The 21181-nt window shown below is 39.9% G+C and overlaps 1 protein-coding gene across 1 annotated transcript in view; it reads left to right on the plus strand.

The window, feature by feature from the left end:
* The window catches only part of TTN (titin), a 237258-nt gene that overhangs the window by 64217 nt on the left and 151860 nt on the right, over positions 1-21181 (plus strand). The window contains 35 exon segments of the mRNA XM_054515423.1: positions 247-525; positions 634-915; positions 1423-1701; positions 1812-2099; positions 2306-2584; positions 2681-2959; positions 3062-3340; positions 3441-3728; positions 3861-4148; positions 5024-5305; positions 6022-6300; positions 6416-6697; positions 6847-7125; positions 7248-7535; positions 7757-8035; positions 8140-8418; positions 8496-8774; positions 8917-9204; positions 9360-9647; positions 12249-12530; positions 12793-13071; positions 13182-13463; positions 13583-13861; positions 14338-14625; positions 14775-15053; positions 15140-15418; positions 15517-15795; positions 16316-16603; positions 16740-17027; positions 17532-17822; positions 18520-18807; positions 19785-19877; positions 19997-20279; positions 20533-20713; positions 21075-21164. Coding sequence (XP_054371398.1) covers positions 247-525; positions 634-915; positions 1423-1701; positions 1812-2099; positions 2306-2584; positions 2681-2959; positions 3062-3340; positions 3441-3728; positions 3861-4148; positions 5024-5305; positions 6022-6300; positions 6416-6697; positions 6847-7125; positions 7248-7535; positions 7757-8035; positions 8140-8418; positions 8496-8774; positions 8917-9204; positions 9360-9647; positions 12249-12530; positions 12793-13071; positions 13182-13463; positions 13583-13861; positions 14338-14625; positions 14775-15053; positions 15140-15418; positions 15517-15795; positions 16316-16603; positions 16740-17027; positions 17532-17822; positions 18520-18807; positions 19785-19877; positions 19997-20279; positions 20533-20713; positions 21075-21164 — 9413 coding nt within the window.

Consider the following 21181-nt stretch of genomic DNA (forward strand, 5'->3'; position numbering starts at 1 on the left):
CAGCTAAATGAGACCTGTACCCTCTCTGCCAAAGGTCTGTTTACCTTTTCAAAAGGGTAGTTAAGGGCTCTTAATGCTCACTTTTGTACAAGCTCATTTCATATTGTGCACAGAAAAAGAGGGACGTCTTGCCCATTCTGTAGTTATTCTCAGCAGTCCCGTTTTCCAGAAGCTAGTATCTGTAGACTCTTTGTTGATCAAAGAGCTTCAGACTACTTTCTAAATGTTCCTTTCTTCCCTTGTTAGAACCTCCTGTCTTTAGCAGGAAGCCTTCTCCTGTAGACATTGTCAGAGGCTCTGAGGTTAGCCTGGAATGTGAGATTTCAGGAACACCTCCATTTGATGTTGCCTGGTACAAAGACAGGAGACAAATCCGCAGTAGTAAGAAGTACAAGGTTACAGCCAAAAACTACCACACGAGCGTTCGCATTCTTAATGTCGAAGCTGCAGATGTTGGTGAATATCACTGCAAAGCACAGAACGATGTAGGAAGTGACACTTGTATTTGCACTGTGAAGCTGAAAGGTAAGGTACTGGTACATGTGTCTTCTGCAGCGCTCCCAAGGGCGCTGCATTGCTCTTCCTTGTGGAAACACTGTGAGTATTTACTATAACTGCGTATTTCTTCTTCAGAACCACCAAAATTCTTGACTAAAATAAACAGTATGACTGTTGTGGTTGGTGAACCAGTAGAGTTGCAAGCAAGAGTGGAGGGCTCCCAGCCAATTTCTGTGCAGTGGCTTAAAGACAAAGAGGAAATTATCAGAGAAAGTGAGAACACAAAGATCACATTTATAGAAAATATTGCAACTTTGCAATTTGTGCGCACAGAGACCAGCAGTGCTGGAAAATACACCTGTCAGATCACAAATGATGCTGGAAGTCGCGAGTGTATGGCTACCTTAACTATTCTAGGTAGGTAAAAAGCACAAATTCATGGAAGTTTCTTTTAAAGTTAGAAAAAGTTGGCTTTTTTTTATCAGCCGTATACTTTGCTTATGCCTCTGAGTTCAAAACAAAGAAAACAGAATCCTTCTCTCCCCAACAAGCAGAAGTCAGGTTCCATATTTCCAGTAGTCCAGCAATAGAGTTGGAAGGAACCACTCTATATTTCAGTCATGTCTTTTGCTCATGCCTGCTCAGAGAGGGAGATTAAAATATTTTATATTTTAAATTAAAAGATACTTTTAAATTATTTAAATATTTTAAAATAATTTTGCTTAGCTTTGGAAAGTATTTGAAATTTGCAGTTTTAGAGTAACAGAAAGGATGGAAAAACAGCTGTAAAAAACTCCACACCCCAAGAAATTGAAATTTCCTTAGTATCAAATGTGTAAGCCCCATCTGATAGTGTATAATACTTACAGCTAATACTTATCAAACCCTGTTTTAACCATGTATATTACCCATCTCTCCTTCCAGAGCCTGCAGTCATTGTAGACAAAGCAGAGACAATGAAAGTTACTATAGGAGATGCCTGTACTTTGGAATGCAAAGTAGCAGGCACACCACAACTTTCCACTGGGTGGTTCAAGGATGGCAAAGAACTGACCAGCAGCCAAAAATACAGAATCACTTTCCTCAATAATGTATCTACACTTAAAATTATGGATGCAGAAAAGGAAGATGGTGGATTGTACACTTTTGCTGTGCAAAACGACGTGGGGAAAAGCAGTTGCACAGCATCAGTTGATGTTTTAGGTTGGTTGGGTAGCTTGTCTTCTATCTTTTACAACAGCTTTTGTTTGGCCATTCTCTGTCCTTTACTCATTTTCTCTCTAACCATGGATTTATTATGTTTTCTTATGCAGACCGAATCATTCCTCCTTCTTTCACAAGAAAACTAAAGGACAGCCCTTGTGTTCTGGGTTCCTCAGCACTGCTGGAATGTAAAGTGTCAGGTTCACCTACTATTTCTGTTGCCTGGTTCCAAAATGGACTTAAGCTTGTCAGTGGAGAAAAACATCAAATGTCCTTTTCAGATAACCTATGTGTTTTAGAAATTAATTCACTGAGTCACTCAGATACTGGCACTTACACCTGCAAAGCTACCAACACAGCTGGCTCAGATGAATGCAGTGCTGTATTGACTGTACAAGGTGGGTATATGATGGTCAGGAAGCTCTCTGAGCTATTCTTTTCTCTTTCTCTCCTGAAATTATCTGCAGTCTTTTGTAAATATTCTTGGGGAAAATCATTGACAGAAAAATAAAGATTTTGCTCTTTATCTTCAGTAGGTGTGTGGAAATACTGGAGCTATGCTGCAGCAATTTGTCTTATCTATCTTTTTCTTTTGTGTATTTAGAGCCACCTTCTTTTGAGAGGACCCCAGAGCCTCTGGATGTACTGCCAGGCACAAGCATCACTTTCACATGTGTTGTCAGAGGAACCCCTCCTTTTAAGGTTAACTGGTTTAGAGGGGCCAATGAACTTGTGCCAGGGGACAAATGCAATATCTACTTGGAGGAGTCCACTGTGGAGCTTGAGTTATTTGATGTAACTCCTCCCCAAAGTGGAGAGTACACTTGTCTGGTGACTAATGATGCTGGCAGGGTAAATTGTACAACACACCTCACAGTAAAAGGTTTGTAAAGATGATGTCTCTCCATTTACCTTAAATTATTGTTTCTTCTCTCCAATTGGCATGTTGTGCTCAACATTTGTGACTTACTCTCATTAGAGCCAGCTGTCTTTGTAAAGAAACTGAGTGATCAGTATGTGGAGCCTGGCAAGACCATCATCCTAGAGGGCACTTACACAGGCAGCCTGCCCATCTCTGTGACATGGAAGAAGAATGGCCACACCATCACACAATCTCAGAAGTGTAGCATCACCACCACAGAGAAATCCTGCATCCTAGAAATACTTGACAGCACCAAAGAAGATGCAGGAGAATACACTTGCCATGTTGAAAATGAGGCAGGAAGAGATGTTTGTGAGGCTGTAGTCTCTACCCTAGGTGTGTGCTCCCTTTGCTTCTTTTCCTTGCCTTTTTTTTCAAGTATATGCTTTCCAAAACCTGGCACAAAATAAGCCTGTCTAATTGCTTCTCTTTTTTTAGAACCTCCCTACTTTGTTACACACTTGGAACCTCTTGAGGTGTCAGTTGGGTCTTACACAACATTGCAATGCCATGTTGCTGGAACACCAGAAATTACTGTGTCTTGGTACAAAGGTGATACGAAACTCAGGTCTACTCCTGAGTATAAAGTGTTCTTTAAAGACAATGTTGCTACACTTATCTTCAACAAAGTGGCTAGCAGCGACAGTGGAGAATATATCTGCAAGGCAGAAAACAGTGTAGGAACTGCATCTACAAAGGCTCTCTTAACAGTTCAAGGTGATGATTTTATATTAGCTTGCTAAAACTCTTTTTGTCTTGCCAAACTATAAAAAGTTGCTTCCTGGGGTGTATTTATCCTTTACTTGCTCTCTTCCAGAACGCAAACAACCACCTTCCTTTGCAAGAAAATTAAAGGACCTTGAGCACCCTGCTGGTTTGCCCCTTAAGCTCATGTGTCGGCTCAATGGCTCAGAGCCCATTACTGTCACTTGGCACAAAGATGGTGTGCTGCTAAAGGATGACCACAATGTGCACACATCCTTTGTAGATAATGTTGCAGTGCTGCAACTGGTGCGAACTGAGATGAATCATACTGGGCAATACACCTGCACAGCAACCAACTCTGTGGGCACTGCCACCTCAAGTGCTAGGCTCACAGTGGCAGGTGTGTTGGCTTATAAAACTTTTACTTGCATCACAGGTTCCTCCCTCTTATTTCATGCATGCAATGGTACCTGTGTGTTGGATTAGCTTTTTTCTGAGGTATGAGTATTACATGGCTTTCTTGTGTTTCTAGAACCCAAGCAAGCACCTGTCTTCGACATCAAACCAGAATCTATTGATGTGCCTTTTGGAGAAAGTGCTGATTTTGAATGCCACGTTACAGGAGCCCAGCCAATACACATAACGTGGTCCAAGGATGGTCGGGAGATCCGAACTGGAGGAAATTTCAATATTACGTTCACAGCCAACACAGCTCACCTTCGAGTGCTCAGAGTGGGTAAAGGAGACTCTGGCCAATATACTTGCCAAGCTAGTAATGAAGCTGGGAAAGACTTCTGCTCAGCCCAACTCAGCGTCAAAGGTATTAAGTCACCTTTGTTTGTGCATTTTCTTTTTCTTGGGTAAAGAGATCTCTTTGTCTTTGATCTTCTACCATTTCTAGTTTAGAAACATATAGAAAATAGCTTTCTAGACTGCAGACATAAATCATGTAATGACCTTCTCCCATCATACTGTGTAACTGCAGAAGTCTTGTGTGCCTGCAAAATCTCAAAGGAGAAAGGTACCTGTATGAACCTGTTTGTATGGAGAGTTGCACTCACACTGCTTTTTACTTTAATAACTATAGCACTGTGGTAGTCACTCATAGCAATTGCTATATGGAAAATTATTAGTAAATACAGCTCTACCTTGCATTTTTTGGCCTGCATAGGTCACTCTTTCAAATTTGATAAAGATTTCAGTTGGAGTTCTGAATTGTTGATTTAATCTAGACTATGAATCGTCTAATTTCTTAATGCAGAAATATACTTTAAGGATGTCTAAGCAAGTGAAACGATCCCTACCGTGTTTCCGTTGCTCCCAGGGATGAAGGGCTTGTCAAATCTTTCATGTTGGCCTGGGAACTCTGTTACTTGTTACCACTCAAAGGTAACAGCAAAATTTCAATTGGATGGAGCAACCATTCTTTGTGTATCTTTTACGGCTTCAACTGTCTGATGCAGCAGGGTCCAAAGCTGACAGAACAGAGTTTGGCTTGTAGTCTTTGCCTTCTTTTCTTCATCTTCTGTATTCCCTTGGAAGGAAACTCTGGTTGGGAATGTAGCCAACTTCTGTAACAATTTTATTTTTGTGCTGTAGTACTCTTGTGCCTCCCAGAACTCTTGCTCCATGCTGTAGATTTCACATGGCAAACAGGTAAGTTGTCATTCTCTACATACTTATTCTGTTCTGCAGAACCTCCCAAGTTCATCAAGAAGCCTGAAGCTTTGCGGTTCGTGAAGCAGGGGGACACAGTTCAGCTTGAATGTAAAATCAGTGGCACACCAGAGATCAGAATCGTGTGGTACAAAAACGATCAGGCACTCCAGGCAAGCGACAGGCTGCACATGTCCTTTGTCGACTCTGTGGCAATGCTGACCATCTTGGGTGCCACTGCTGAAGATGCTGGGGATTACATCTGCGAAGCCCACAACTCTGCAGGCACAGCCAGCTGCAGCACTTCAGTCAAAGTGAAAGGTTAGCACAAGCTCCGCACTCCACCAGAATCCCTGGCTGCCAGGCTGCTCCCAGCTGCACTGCTGCTGCAGCAGCTGGCCTGCTGGGCCAGTGTCTCTCCAGCTGCTCTTGCATTTAAATGCTGATGTGTTTAAGCAGCAGAGATCAGGCAGGAAACAATGGTGGGTGTTCAGCACTGTGCAGTCATTCCCTCCTCTCCCCATTTAAGTCAGTTGCAGGATGAGCAAGGCAAGCTTTTCAGATCACAGCGGAAGCATGGACTAGGTGGAACACCAGCCATGGTGAGGAAGCTGGGAATACTTTTCAGCCATCCCTCTGCCTCCTTTTTATACACAGTGATACTGACAGGAATGAAATTTAAGAAGGAAGAGGAGGCTGTGTAGCTAAGCTTCACTGACTGTAGCTTTCATGATTAGAAAGAGTGGGGGGAAAGATGGAGTGTAAGATGGAATGACACCCTAGAGTGCAGGGAGAGTGGCTTTTGGGGAAGGACACTGAGCACTGATTCCAAACAGGTGCAGAAGTATCACATTTTCTGCCCTTTTGACACAGAGTGGTGGGATTTTTTTAGAGGAGAGGCCACATATTTAAAAGCTAAATATGTGTTTACAATATAAGCGTAGGCTCCCTTCCTGAATATGTTGCTTCCTACTGCTATCCAGAAACCCACCCAGAGAAGGAAGCTCACACATTATGATGTGATTCTTTTTTTATAGAACCACCTGTTTTTAGCAAGGTGCCAAGCCCTGTGGACACTCTTAAAGGCTCAGATGTTATCCTTCAGTGCGAGATAGCAGGGACCCCACCCTTTGAGGTGGCTTGGTTCAAGGACCGGAGGCAGGTCAGGAGCAGCAAGAAGTTCAAGGTGACAGCAAAGCACTCCATTGCCAGTCTTCATATTCTCAATTTGGAATCTCAAGATACTGGAGAATACCAATGCAAAGCTATGAATGAGGTGGGAAGCGACACTTGCACCTGCCCAGTGAAATTCAAAGGTTTGTATGCCAGAGGATCAGCATCACTGCCCTCTTTTCTTGATCTCCTGACTGTCGCTTTTTCAAGCAAGCATGTATGATTAATTGTCCTCTGCCTCCTTGTTTTTGCTATCAGAACCTCCACGGTTTGCCAAGAAGCTGAGTGACACAGCAATCTTCATTGGGGAGCCAACAGCCCTGCAGGCAGTAGTGGAAGGATCCCCACCAATTTCTGTTGTCTGGCTCAAGGATAAGGGTGAAGTTATTAGGGAGAGTGAAAATGTTCAAATGTGGTTTATGGACAACATTGCAACTCTTGAGATTGCCAGTGCAGAGGGAACTGACGTTGGGAAGTACATCTGTCAGATCAAAAATGATGCTGGCATGCGGGAGTGCTCTGCCTTTTTACAGGTCCTAGGTGGGTATAGTCTACTCCACTATAGGTACTGTGTCTTACAGCTTGCACAGCTGGCTCTACCAGCCTTTGCCTTCTGCTTACACCCCTGTGCTCACAGGTTTGTGGGTAGAATTCCCTGTGACACACAGACCCCTCCCTTCCTATTTCAGAACCAGCAGTCATCTTAGAGAAGACCGAGCCGATCACAGTAATGGCTGGCAATCCTTTTACCTTGGAGGTCAAAGTAGGAGGAACACCTGAGCTTATCACCAAGTGGTACAAAGATGGCAGAGAACTAAAGAGTGACCGCAAATACCAGATTTCCTTTTTCAACAATATATCCACTTTGAAAGTCTTTTCTGCAGACAGGGGAGACAGGGGTTTGTATACTTTTGAGGTGCACAATGAAGTGGGGGACAGCAGCTGCACTTCTTCAGTTGATGTTTCAGGTCAGCTCTATGTCTTTATTGTTCGCTCTTGTCTTTAAAGAAAGCTTTTAATTTTTTCCCCTTTTCTTTCCCTTGAAAGAAACCTCAACACTTGTCTTCCTCTTTTTCCCTGTCCTACTTAGATCGCCTCGTTCCTCCTTCATTTTCAAGAAAACTAAAGGAGACAAATGGGGTGCTGGGATCCTCTGTGCTGCTGGAGTGCAAAGTATCTGGCACAGCTCCCATATCTGTGTCTTGGTTTCAAGATGGGAATGAGATTGTTAGTGGAGAAAAATATGAAATCTCATTCTTGGATAATGTTTGTGCTTTGAAGTTGAATGCCCTGGATGTCACAGATACTGGGTCATACACATGTGTGGCAGCCAACATGGCTGGGTCTGATGAATGCAGTGCCTTCTTGACTGTACAAGGTCAGTGGAAGGATACTGCCATGACTTCAACAAAATTCTTCTTCCCTCTTCTCTTTCTTTTCTCTGGTTTCCCGTGGTTTCTTTTTGGTTTGGTTTTTTTTTCCCATGGTTTCTTTTTTCTTTTTTTTTTCTTTTTGACTCAAACCTGCTCATTTTCCTCCCCACAGAGACCGTCCTATTAATATCTTTCTCCCTCTTTCACTTCTTTGCATGATCCTTAGAACCACCTTCTTTTGTGAAGACACCTGATCCCCAGGAAGTTTTGCCTGGATCAAATGTGACTTTCACCAGCTACATCAAGGGCAGTACTCCTTTCAAAGTGACCTGGTTCCGAGGCATCAGGGAGCTGGTGCCAGACAGCAACTGCTCCATCTCTCTCCATGAGTCTGAGGCACAGCTGCAGCTGTACAGCGTGGAGCCAGGCCACAGTGGGGACTATGCCTGTGTGGTCACAAATGATGCTGGCAGTGCCTCATGTACAACACAGCTCTTTGTGAAAGGTGTGTTTGAGTGTGTGTATGAATGCACAGTTATCTTCATTCACTCCCTGCTTGCAGCTCTTCCACATCTGTCCCTCTTACTATTGATTCATACCTCCCCACAGAGCCTGCAGTCTTTGTGAAGAAATTAAGTGATTTCAGTGTGGAGCAGGGGAAGTCCATTGTGCTAGAAAGCAGCTACATTGGCACCCCTCCCATCTCTGTCACCTGGAAAAGAAATGGGATGCCCATTTCTCAGTCTCAACGCTGCACTGTTACAACTACTGAAAAATCTGGCATTCTTGAAATCTTCAACAGCACAAAGAATGATGAAGGCGAATATACCTGTGAGGTGGCAAATGAGGCGGGTGGGGATATTTGCCACAGCCTTGTCTCCATCTTAGGTATTCATCACCCCTGATCCCCCTAACACACCCCAGTGATGCTCTGCCTCTGCTCACCACGTTCTCTCCTTCCCTAGAACCACCTTATTTTGTCACGCACCTGGACCGTGTGGAGGTGAAGGTTGGCGAGCCCTTGACCTTAAAATGCCAGATTGGCGGTTCACCAGAAATCAAGGTGTCCTGGTACAAAGATGACACCAAGCTCAGATCAACACAGGCTTACAAAATGCACTTCAAGAACAATGTGGCAACACTGGCATTCTCTGCTGTAGAGGATAGCAACATTGGAGAATATATCTGCAAAGCAGAAAATAGCATCGGCTTTGCCACCTCCACAGCTTTGCTTGTTGTTAAAGGTGATGGGCCAAGAGCCACTCTTTTGTGGGGTAGTTTGTAGGAGCTCTTTGTTGTCTACAGAAAGGGGGTTTTCTTAATTTCAAAGATAATTAATTCTAGGTTGGCTGCTTACTGATAGTAGTGATTATTACTGTTTTGCAGAACGTCAACTTCCCCCTACATTCACCAGAAAACTTAAAGATATTCAGGAGGTGGTTGGTGCTCCAGTGACATTTGACTGCCGCATAACTGGCTCAGAGCCTATCCAGGTGTCTTGGTACAAGGATGGGGCTCTCTTAAGCGACACTGATAACATGCAATCAGCCTTCTTAAATAATGTTGCGACTTTACAGATCTTAGAAACTAGTATGGATTACTGTGGCCAATATACTTGCTCAGCCCAAAATGCTCTGGGGACTGCCTCTTCCAGTGCCAAACTTCTCCTTACAGGTTTGTAGATCACACTTTAATAAAAATCTTTTGTATGTCTTTGCTCTTTTACTTCTCCACTCTTTTTCCCACTCTACCAATTGAATAGTGGACAATGGGCATGGCATGGTGAGGCAGGCTTGGTGGTGAGCTCTGCCATGCTTTCCTCTTTGCAGAACACCTACGACCTCCCTTCTTTGATGGCAAGCCAGTATCAATCGATGTGGCACTAGGGGAAAGCGCAACCTTTAAGTGCCACGTGACTGGTTCTGCTCCCATGAGGATTACTTGGACCAGAGACAACAGAGAGATTCGTCCAGGTGGCAACTACAAAATGACACTGGTGGAAAACACGGCCAGCTTGACAGTCCTAAAAGTTGGTAAAGGGGATGCTGGACTCTACACATGTACTGCCAGCAACAGTGTTGGAAAGGACACCTGCGCAGCTCAGCTGGCTGTACAAGGTATTGCTGTGGGCTCTGGTGTTTATGAGGTTTTCTTTGCAAGGCAGACACCTGGAAAACACATTCTGTCCTGAATGCAGACATGTGTGTGACTAACAATTTTTAAAAGAGGTTACTCTGAGATGTCTTATTTCACTTAAATGTTATTGTAATACTTAAATACTTACTCATATTTCTTCTGCATTGGTATAGTACCTGATTTTTCTTATCAAAGGGATTCTTCCATTGAAACATTAACTCTTATTTGTTGCGCCTTTATGAATGGTTCTGTTGGACAGCAAAATCTATCTTTCTAAAGTCTTTCTCCAGCAGTGACAGTCACTAGGTTGCCCAGGGGAGTGAAAGGAAACTGAAAGAAATTCAGAAATTGGGGGATTCAGTTTCATATCCATCCCACCCAACACTTCACCTCTCCTTATAATGTGTGGATCTAAAAGTAAAATCCAAATTTGTGAGTGGCTCAGACTGTCTTGGTGCAAGTGACATGTATATTAGTGTAATTTCCTCAGTGTAGGTGGAAACATATTTATAGCTGTTCCGGATATTTCAATTTTACTGATTTTAAAAGAGAAGTGTAACATACACTGCTTAGATTATGCCTGAGTTAAAAGGTCCCTGAGTAAAAAGGCTAAAAGTTAAAAGCACTTTCTTTCCTCTTTTTTCTTTCTTTTTCCTCTTTCCTCTGTATGAATTTGGAGTGCAAAGAGGGGGGGAAATATTTCAAGAGTAAATCCTTTTACTCTGTATGAAGAATAACACAGGAAACTAAGCTACTAGTAGCAAGATTTTGTATTAATTATTTGTCAAATATTTTATATATATCAAGTTTTTTCCAGCCATAAGCATTTTTCTTGGTGGGGGTGTAAATACTGTGTAAGACTGAATTACCTGAATTCAGTAATAAGTAGGGCTGCTGTATTATGTAGCTTGACTTCCAAAATGTATTGAAAAATTGTAGCAAGAAATCAAACCTCATTAAAAGATCTGAAGTTTCTTTCTACCACAATAATTCTGTTTATTATTAATTAAATCATTGCTAATATCTTTATTTGAACACCATTACCATTTGTAAAATGATCCCAGCTGACCTTATTTATTTTTTTTACTCTTCAAATCTTTATTTGTAAAATCCTGAGGAGTATTATTATTTTATTTTTTGATCCTGAATTTACTGACACTTCTTAGTGTCAGTATTTTTTAGAATTTGGACAGTTTCCCCAAGGCTGTAAAATTACTGATGTTGATTTTTTTCAACCAATTTCTGTAGAACTTGAAAGGTCAATCTCTTTGGGTGCATTGATTTGCATGTGTTTAATTTGGGCATATGCTGTCTCACTTCTATGACATGCAGCCTTTTGTTGGTAGAAATAAGATCTTTTTTTTAATTGACCTTGAAAACCTCACAGCTTTTTATTAACTTTCTCACTCTAGTATCTAATGTTCCCAATCTGTAGTTTTAATAACTGCTTTGTGTTCTAGAACTGCTTTACATTATAAATATATACCTTACTAATGTGTAGACCCTCATTTTTTGAAAGGAGTGGAATCAGAGTGTGACTACTCAGCAACTGTTAGTATGCAGATAAATAATCAACTCTTTCTCAAAGTGAAATTCGATAGTAAATTGCTAAGGTTCCAAAAGTCCTGATGTTAACAAATCATCATTTCTATTTCTAGAAACTCAGGAAGTTTTGTTTCTAGCAACACAGGATGTTTTGCAACTGTCCCACAGGTTGAAATAATCCAAAATTAATTAGATATTCTTCCTACACTTTACAGGCACACAAAGAGGCGCTTCATCCTGTTTTGCAGAGAGATCTGTTTGTTGTGCCCACATTACCACCTCTTGGTTTTACTAGTTATAGCTTTGATCTGTGAGCATTTAGTCTTGTGATTCTAATCACCTAGATGCTACTTTTGATGAAAAGTATCAAACTTCCACTCCTTTCCCCTCCTTATGGAACAAAATGTAACCACCTGTTTTACTTTTTAATCACAGACATTTAACACCAATTCTATAAAACCAGCCATCTCACAATTCTCCTCAGCATGACTATTTCTAATCTCTTTTGTTTGCTACCTAAGCTCCTTAACTTTGATTCCTTATGTGCAACTTTATGTTCGGTTTTGCATTAAATGTGTGAGGAGTTATAATGCAGATACATTCATTGACTACATTAATTTTTAATCACAGGATATAAAGCAATTGCTATGATACTCAACATAATGCTTTTAATAACATTTTTTTGCTGAACAGTTGGATTCTTGCATTTGCATTGGGCATTTTGATTACACATATATAACAAGAGCATATTTTTAAAGAAAATCACGCACATCAACTAATCTGTAATGAATACATACAAGGAGAGGTAAAGTGGGTCAGTAAACTAAGAAGAAACTCACTGAAATGCATATAGAAAACTTGTTTTCTTCTTAATCTGGATTTTAGACCAACTTGAAATTATCTAAAAAAGTTTCATAGCAATGGCAAAATCAGAATTTTTGTTTAAGTCCCTAAACTTTGCAGTTTCAGTTACACATCTCCTTGCTTATTCAAATTAGTGCAGTTTAAAGCATCATCTCTCCTTTTTGGCTTTCCAGAACCACCAAGGTTTATTAAGAAACTAGACTCCTCAAAACTTGTGAAACAGCACGATTCCACAACGTATGAATGCAAGATAGGTGGATCTCCAGAAATCAAAGTCACCTGGTACAAAGGTGAAATTGAAATCCATCCCAGTGAAAAATACAGAATGTCCTTTGTGGATTCAGTGGCAGTCATTGAAATGCACAACCTCAGTGTTGAAGACAGTGGTGACTACACCTGTGAAGCTCAGAACCCAGCGGGTAGTGCAAGCACCAGTACTACACTGAGAGTAAAAGGTCAGAATCTCAGCTCTTTTCTTCCCTTTCTTACATTAAGGGTCCTCCTTTAGGAAAAGCTCTTAAATCCCACTTTCTTTTGTCAGAGGCCAAAACCTGCCTGAGTAGGTGGCAAATCTCTTCTGGTTTTGATCTCCGTGACAGCTCTTTCTTATCTATTGTCTTTGCTATTTAGCATCAGAAGAGTTACTTCAATCTTCTGTCTTCTTTAATCTCTTTTGCTTAAATAACACAAATGATAACTCTTTTTTCTTTTTTCCAGCACCCCCTATTTTTACCAAGAAGCCCCGTCCAGTTGAGACCTTGAAAGGCTCTGATATTCATCTGGAGTGTGAGCTTCAGGGCACTCCTCCATTCCAGATTTCATGGTATAAAGACAAACGAGAAATTCGGAGCAGCAAGAAGTATAAGGTCATGTCTGAGAACTACATAGCTAGTCTTCACATTCTCAGTGTGGATACTGCAGATGTTGGTGAATATCACTGTAAGGCTGTAAATGATGTGGGAAGTGACTCTTGTATTGGCTCTGTAACACTAAGAGGTTTGTACAAAGATTGGCATCTTCTTGGCATTTCTTTGTTCCTGGAATTCTTCTCCTACTTTTCCACTCCTGGCAGGGTTCTTTACTGTTAAATATCTTCTCTTAAATAGCACCACCAACCTTTGTGAAGAAGCTGAGCGATCTCACAGTCGTAGTTGGGGAGTCGATTGAACTGCAGGCTACAGTGCAAGGATCACAGCCCATTTCTGTTCTGTGGTTAAAAGACAAAGGAGAAGTCATCAGAGAAAGTGATAATCTTTGGATCTCCTACTCAGAAAACATTGCAACTATGCAGATTGGAAATGCAGAACCAACCAATGCTGGGAAATACATTTGTCAGATAAAAAATGATGCTGGAGTTCAGGAATGCTTTGCCATGCTGAAAGTGCTAGGTTGGTATCATGAGATAAAAAACACAACGTGTTTTAAGATGCTTTGAAATTTAAATTTTAATCATAATAATAACTATTTCGTTGTTCTCAAAATTTTTCTGACTTGCGTTTCATTGCAGAACCTGCAGTCATTGTAGAGAAGCCAGGCCCAGTCAAAGTCACAGCTGGAGACTCTTGTACTCTGGAATGCACAGTAGATGGCACACCAGAGCTTACTGCTAGGTGGTTTAAGGACGGTAATGAACTGTCCACTGACCATAAATATAAAATCAGTTTCTTCAACAAAGTATCTGGGCTTAAGATCCTCAATGCAACACTAGAAGACAGTGGAGAATATACTTTTGAGGTGAAAAACAGTGTTGGTAAAAGCAGCTGCACAGCTTCAGTGCACGTTTCAGGTTAGTTGGCTACTCTTTCTGAGTCACCTCTGATTCTTTAGTTCCTTTACAAAGCCTTCAGATAGCAAAGTGATTATTGTGATTGGCAGCCTAAGAAAGTTGTATAAACTTGGGAGTACTTGGCATGCCACTTTGACAGGAACCAAGGATAGATACCTACCTAAAATCTGAAGGGCAAGAATTATTGAAAGGACTTGATTTCTTCAGCTTTAATCTACATGTTGTCTTGGACAGCTGGTGTAATATTGTTGCTTATGAAAAAAAATTGAAAAAACAAACAGTGTTCCTCAAAGATTATGGATGAAAATTCCAGCATATCCTTAACCATTAACTATTTTTCAAATAATTAGCTATTTCAGAGTATATTGCCAAAGCAGATACAGCAAAAGGTCACTAATTTTATTCTGCACAGAGAACTTCCTGCATTTAAGAATGCTGCATGGTAATTTCCTTTTTTTATTTTGGAACAAATGCAGATCGTATGATACCTCCTTCTTTCACAAGAAAACTGAAAGAAACTTATGGTCAGCTGGGTTCTTCTGCTGTACTGGAGTGCAAAGTTTATGGGTCACCACCCATTCTGGTTTCCTGGTTTCATGATGGACAAGAGATTACCAGTGGAGAGAAGTATCAGGCTACTCTTACAGACAATACCTGTTCTCTGAAAGTGAATGGACTTCAGGAGTCTGATATGGGAACTTATTTGTGCACAGCTACTAATGTAGCTGGGTCTGATGAATGCAGCGCATTTTTGAGTGTTATAGGTCAGTATCAGTAAGAGGCCAGAATCAGAGGGTCCAAATTTATTTTCAGAAATATTTAATTTTTTCTTTGTTGAATATTTCTGAATACTGTGATCTTCAAAAGAAGTTCAAATGTACTTATTTTCTGTCTGTTTTATTTGTGTGCTTAGAACCACCATCTTTTGTGAAGAAACCTGAACCACTGGATGTTTTATCTGGGGCAAACATAACCTTTACTAGTATCGTAAAAGGTTCCCCTCCATTGGAAGTTAAATGGTTCAGAGGCAGTGTTGAGCTAGTACCAGGACCCAGATGCAATATCACCTTGCAAGATTCAGTTGCAGAGCTGGAGCTGTTTGATGTACATCCACTTGAGACTGGAGATTACACCTGCCAGGTCTCTAATGAGGCAGGGAAAATTTCTTGCACAACACATCTTTTTGTCAAAGGTTTGTCCAGACTACTGCTTCTTATGCTTCTTAAAGATGATCTCTTGGCTTTATTTAATTTGTTTTCTTCCTGTTGTTCATTATAGAACCAGCCAAATTTGAGAAGAAGGTGAATGATTTAAATGTAGAGAAAGGGAAAAATTTAATCTTGGAATGCACATATGTGGGTACTCCACCGATTTCAGTGACATGGAAGAAAAATGGAGTGAAAATAATGCACTCTGAAAAGTGTAGCATCACCACTACAGACACATCTGCCATACTGGAAATCCCTAGCAGCAAACTAGAAGATCAGGGGCAATATTCTTGTTATATTGAAAATGATTCTGGGAAAGATACTTGTCATGGTACAATCACAATACTAGGTGCGTCAAGCCAGCAGCACTTCAATGAGTGTTGTTTGAACAACTAATGGTCTTCATGCAATATCTTTTTATGCTAATGGTGTGTCTTTGTCCTTCAGAACCACCTTACTTCATTGTACCCTTGGAGCCAGTGCAGGTGACTGTTGGGGATTCTGCATCCTTACAGTGCCAGGTTGCTGGAACACCAGAAATGATTGTGTCATGGTACAAAGGCGATACAAAGCTGAGAGGAACTGCTACTGTGAAAATGCACTTTAGGAACCAAATTGCTACTCTGGTTTTCAGCCAGGTAGACAGTAGTGACAGTGGGGAGTACATCTGCAAAGTAGAAAACTCTGTTGGGGAGGCTTCTTCATCATCTTTGCTTACAGTTCAAGGTGAATATTTCAATTTTAAATATGAAATGGGAAATGGCCTATTCTTCTTAAGTATGCTTTTCTATTTTGAAAAACAACAATTGCCTCTTCATTGTAAAACACTTTACTGTTTCTTGATTTGTAAGGTACCCTGTGGTACTTTCTTCTACAAACAAAAGCCTTCCTGTAAAGCTAATTGAAATGCAGCACTTACTGACCACAGCTCTTCTGCGGCTTTACAAGCCTCTGTATCTTTCATCCATGTTCAGGATATTGCTTTGATTGTTTCCAGTATTAGCAGTCCTGAGGCTCATTTGGTCTAAGATTAAAAAAAAAGAGACCTCTCTTCCTGCAAGCATATGCACAGGGCTCTTTACAACAAGTTCGAAATAAATGATGTGCTAAACAATACTTTTAATTGGAAGTTATGAGCAAAAATCCACCGTACTCTACAGCATATTAGTCAGTGATTGTTGATGAGTACAGCAAGAGGTGCATGTCTTCTGGAAGACTTCACTGTACAATACTTGTTCTCTTACAGAGCGTAAACTTCCTCCTTCTTTTACACGAAAATTAAGAGACATTCATGAAACTGTTGGCTTACCAGTCGTGTTTGATTGTGGCATTGCTGGCTCAGAACCCATTGAAGTATCTTGGTTTAAAGATGGCGCACGTGTAAAAGAGGACTACAATGTTCACACGTCCTTTGTAGATAATGTAGCAACTCTCCAGATTTTGAAGACAGATAGGAGCCTTATTGGGCAATACACCTGCACAGCTGTCAATGCTATTGGGACTGCTTCTTCTAGTGGCAGGCTTGTCCTTACAGGTTGGTGGGCTGTGAAATATTTAATGGAAATGTCTTAAAACTGAGTTTTGCTTTATGTATGAGATTCTTATTTCACACAGTTTTACAGTAAATTGAGATTTTTATGTGACGGTTTTTTATTTCTTTGACACTTCAGAAGGGAAAACTCCTCCGTTCTTTGACATCCCACTTACACCTGTGGATGGCATTATTGGAGAAAGTGCTGATTTTGAGTGTCACGTTTCTGGAACACAGCCTATTAGAGTCACTTGGGCAAAAGATGACCAAGAAATTAGAACAGGAAAGAACTATCAAATCAGTTATGTAGACAACACAGCCCATCTGACCATCTTGAGAGTTGACAGGGGAGATTCTGGAAGATATACATGCTATGCTAGCAATGAAGTTGGAAAGGACTCTTGCACAGCTCAACTGGCTGTTAAAGGTACTGAATAGATAATACGTTGTGTTTACATTTTTCTTCCTTCAGTTATAAAGGAAGTCAGACTATTACTGCAAGATAACTTTGAGAAAACTTTTGGGATGTAGCCTGAGAGTACCTATCTGGAGATACCTATGAATCTTTTATGGGAATTAGGAAGGGTCACTAACAGCAACAGGAGGAGAAATAAAGCATTTTCTTTGGCCTACTTTCTCAATAGGCTCTGGTCTATTTCGTTCTTAAGAGCTTGACAAAACTCTTGGGGTTATCTAAATGGTGTATGACTTTAATCAATGTAAGAGAATTTTTTTCAAACAGGAAAACACAGTGACAATGACTGTAAGAGCAAGACTCCTGCTGTTTATCTTAGCATAATTTCACTTTAAAAATATATCCAGTTTAAATGAGAGTAAATATCAATTCCCCAATGTTCAAATTTTTCTTGAAGCATTGTCTTTAGGATTTTTCATCTCAAGATAGATTCATGGAATTTATGTTTTTTTACAGAACGAAAAACTCCTCCTACTTTTACTAAGAAACTGTCTGAAGCAGTAGAAGAAACAGAAGGGAATGAACTTAAACTTGAGGGTCGTGTTTCTGGTTCTCAGCCTTTGACTGTTGCTTGGTATAAAAATAATCAGGAAGTCCATTCAAGTGCTCACTGTGAATTATCTTTCAAAAACAATGCCTTGCTTTTACATATCAAGACTGTAGAGCAATCAGATGCTGGTTTATATACCTGTAAAGTGTCCAATGAAGCAGGAAGCGTGTTGAGTACATCTTCTGTTGTTATCAGAGGTTGGTTGAAGTCTTGTTTTTCTTTGCTTCCTGCTTAAAAAACAATTTCTTTGTTTTATTTAGCTGCAAGTATATAGCATCTCTCTTATGAGCTGGCTTTACTTACTTTAACAGCAGTGATTTGTCCAGAGATTCACATAAACCACAAATTCAACAAATTCTTTTATATTTGGGTTTTTTTTTTTTTTCTCAAGGAGAAACTTCTTCTCCTGTATTTGCTATGACTGATTTAAAGTGAACATTGAAATCTTTGTGAAATTTCTGTTGATTTTTAATCATTCCCCTTCAGTGGAGCAACAGGGGGTTTATGCAATGAAATCTAAGCTTAGGCAGTTGACACTGCATTTTGGTAGCATGACACTTCGTCATAATATTCTTGCAGAAAATTGCAGGTTTATTTCTTTAAAGATTTTATATAGTTTTGCAACCTAATAGTGCTTTTGTTCTCATACTATTTTTTGCACGTAAAGGTTCTTGCTGAGAGGATAAAGATATTTCTTGCATGATTATATAGCAAATATGCTGTTATGCTCTCTTGATATTTATTCCATTTTATAGCATTATGATTGACATTCTCAGACTTCTGTTTATCATCCTCCATTCCTTGCCATTGCCTCCTTAGTGATCACATGTATCTCTCTCTTATATTCTTGATCATACTTTCCTGAGTATTCACTCAAGCATTTTCGTATTCCAGAACCCAAAAAGCCTCCAGTTTTTGACCAGCCTCTTCATCCAGCAGCAGCAGAGGAAGGTGATACCCTACAGCTTAGCTGTCATGTCCAGGGATCGCAGCCAATCCGGATCCAGTGGCTGAAGGCAGGAAGAGAAATAAGAGCCTCAGACAAATGCAACTTCAGCTTTGCTAATGGAGTAGCTCTTCTAGAACTTGCTGCTGTTACCAAATCAGATTCAGGAGAATATGTATGCAAAGCTTCAAATGCAGCTGGCACTGATACGTGCAAATCTAAAGTGACAGTCAAAGGTACAGTAACATGGAGAAAATAAGGCATATGACGAAAATGTCAACCAAAACACTATCCCACATTTTTTGTGTGGAACAAAAATGTTAATAATCTAATAACAAACAATTATTTATTTTTAGTTTTTTGTAAAATTCTAGAATCTGGTAAAACAGAGTATTTAACAATAATTTATATATCAATGTGACATAAATGCTGAAAGATCAATGTCAAATCAATAGTACATTCCTACCAAAGAGATTAAAATTTTATTTTCTATCTAAACACGAAATTTACAAAAAATGCAAGCTAAATGGGTGAAATTACTTGGACATGCATGTTTTATGGAAAGCATGTCAAAAGTGGTGTTTATTAAAGGAAAATACAGAAGAATTCAAGCATGTGGCCTTAGAGGCTAATTGTTTTAAGACTATTACAGCTCTAGACATTTTGACCTTTTAGCTGAAAGTAAATATTGTCTAGACATGAGTCTTTCTGTGTAGTTCTTGCTTTACCACTGCATAAAGGACACAAGAGCCCAGCAGTATGCACAAATATTCTTTTTCACTATATGATTAGCAACTAGGCTAAGGACTGAGACAAAGAAAACCAGGAGAATTTAACAGATGACTGGTAAAAAACTGCAAGTAGCTCATAGGTCTTGATATCCAGAAATAGAATGGAAAGAGAAGACGTCACAAAAAAAAACTTACCCATTTTAGAAAATGAGGCTTTCTAATTGCATATCTATCTATGGATTTGCATCCATGGAGAGTATAAATGGCCTGACTGAACAAGACAGTATGGTCCATCTGGAAAGTAAACTGCAAGTTGGTAAAAACAATATGAAAATATTTTGCATTTTTAACTCTTGCATAGTATTTTGTTCCATCTCAGGAATTAATTCCTTTTTCACAATTCCTTCAGAAACATCATCACCTATGAACACTAACTGTTACATGAAGCCATCTGCTATAACTCTCTGACTCTGTTTTTTTAGAAAAACCGGCAGCTGTTCCAGCAGCTAAGAAAGCAGAAGTGGAAGGCAAACTTTATTTTGTGTCAGAGCCTCAGAGTATCAAAGTCATGGAAAGTAAGAACACTTTTCAAAACAGTACAATGTCTTATATTTGCCTACACCTTTTGTTTGAGATGTCCCTCTGTCATAAACAACTGGATAGACTTAGCTTCCTCATTTGCATCTTTCTGCAGAGACCGTTGCAACATTTATTGCAAAAGTTGGAGGAGATCCAATTCCAAATGTTAAGTGGATGAAGGGAAAATGGAGGCAACTCAACCAGGGAGGCCGCATTATAATCCAGCAGAGAGGAGATGAAGCCAAACTAGAAATAAAGGACACAATAAAAACTGACTCTGGCATGTACAAATGTGTTGCTTTTAACCAACATGGTGAAATTGAGAGGAGTGTAAACCTGCAAGTTGAAGAAAGAAAGAAAGAAGTTGTTGAAGGGGATCTCAGGGCAAAACTAAAAAGGTATATTGAAAGTTTTTATGGATTAATTTGCTATCAACACAGAAGACATTTTTTTTATTATGCATCTCAGAACAAGATATAATTTTTAAAAATTCATTACATAGGAATTACTGTACTAAAAATAAAAGCGCCTGACTAGACTAAGATAAAGGATTCTACTGCACGGAACAGCTCTGAGATGATTCAATATTTCATTAAACAGCTTTCAGGAATGAAATGCTGTGTAGTTAACTTCTGTTATTGATTTGAATAGCACTCCAACAAAAAGAAAAGAAGAGGAAGAGCAACCTATTGATATCCTGGAACTTCTCAAAAATGTAGATCCCAAAGAATATGAGAAATATGCTCGCATGTATGGAATTACAGATTTCCGTGGCCTCCTGCAAGCCTTTGAGTTACTAAAGCAAACCCAAGCAGAAGAAAGCCACAGATTGGTAAGATCCAGTGTGACTGCAGCATTGGTTCTCTTAGGAGTAATATGTTCCCCTTGAACAGACGTGGTGTCCACACTCTGAAGCTCTGAAATTATGATGTGTGGAGAAATTTCTGGTTCCTCTTTAGATCTTTTACTGGCAGTTCTCAATTTCTTGCATGCTCAAATCCAAGAAGAAAAAATGGGCTTCTGGCTAAGTAGGTTCTGTCTTCATAACTTGACTGCAATTGTTAGAATGGGAAGATTTCCTGGTTACAGTACAGTTACATAAAATTTGATGTAGGAATGAACTGTGTTGGATAAACATGACAGCTTGACATTTAGTATCCTTTAATCTTTGAGTATATTCTGCATTTTTATAGGAAATTGAGCTCACAGAGAAAGCTCAAAGGGAAGATCAGGAATTTGATGAACTTGTAGCTTTTATTCAGCAACGACTCACACAAACAGAGGTAAAACATTTTTGGAC

This window comes from Molothrus ater, chromosome 7 (genome assembly GCF_012460135.2).
Source record: "Molothrus ater isolate BHLD 08-10-18 breed brown headed cowbird chromosome 7, BPBGC_Mater_1.1, whole genome shotgun sequence".
Classification (NCBI taxonomy): Eukaryota; Metazoa; Chordata; class Aves; order Passeriformes; family Icteridae; genus Molothrus; species Molothrus ater.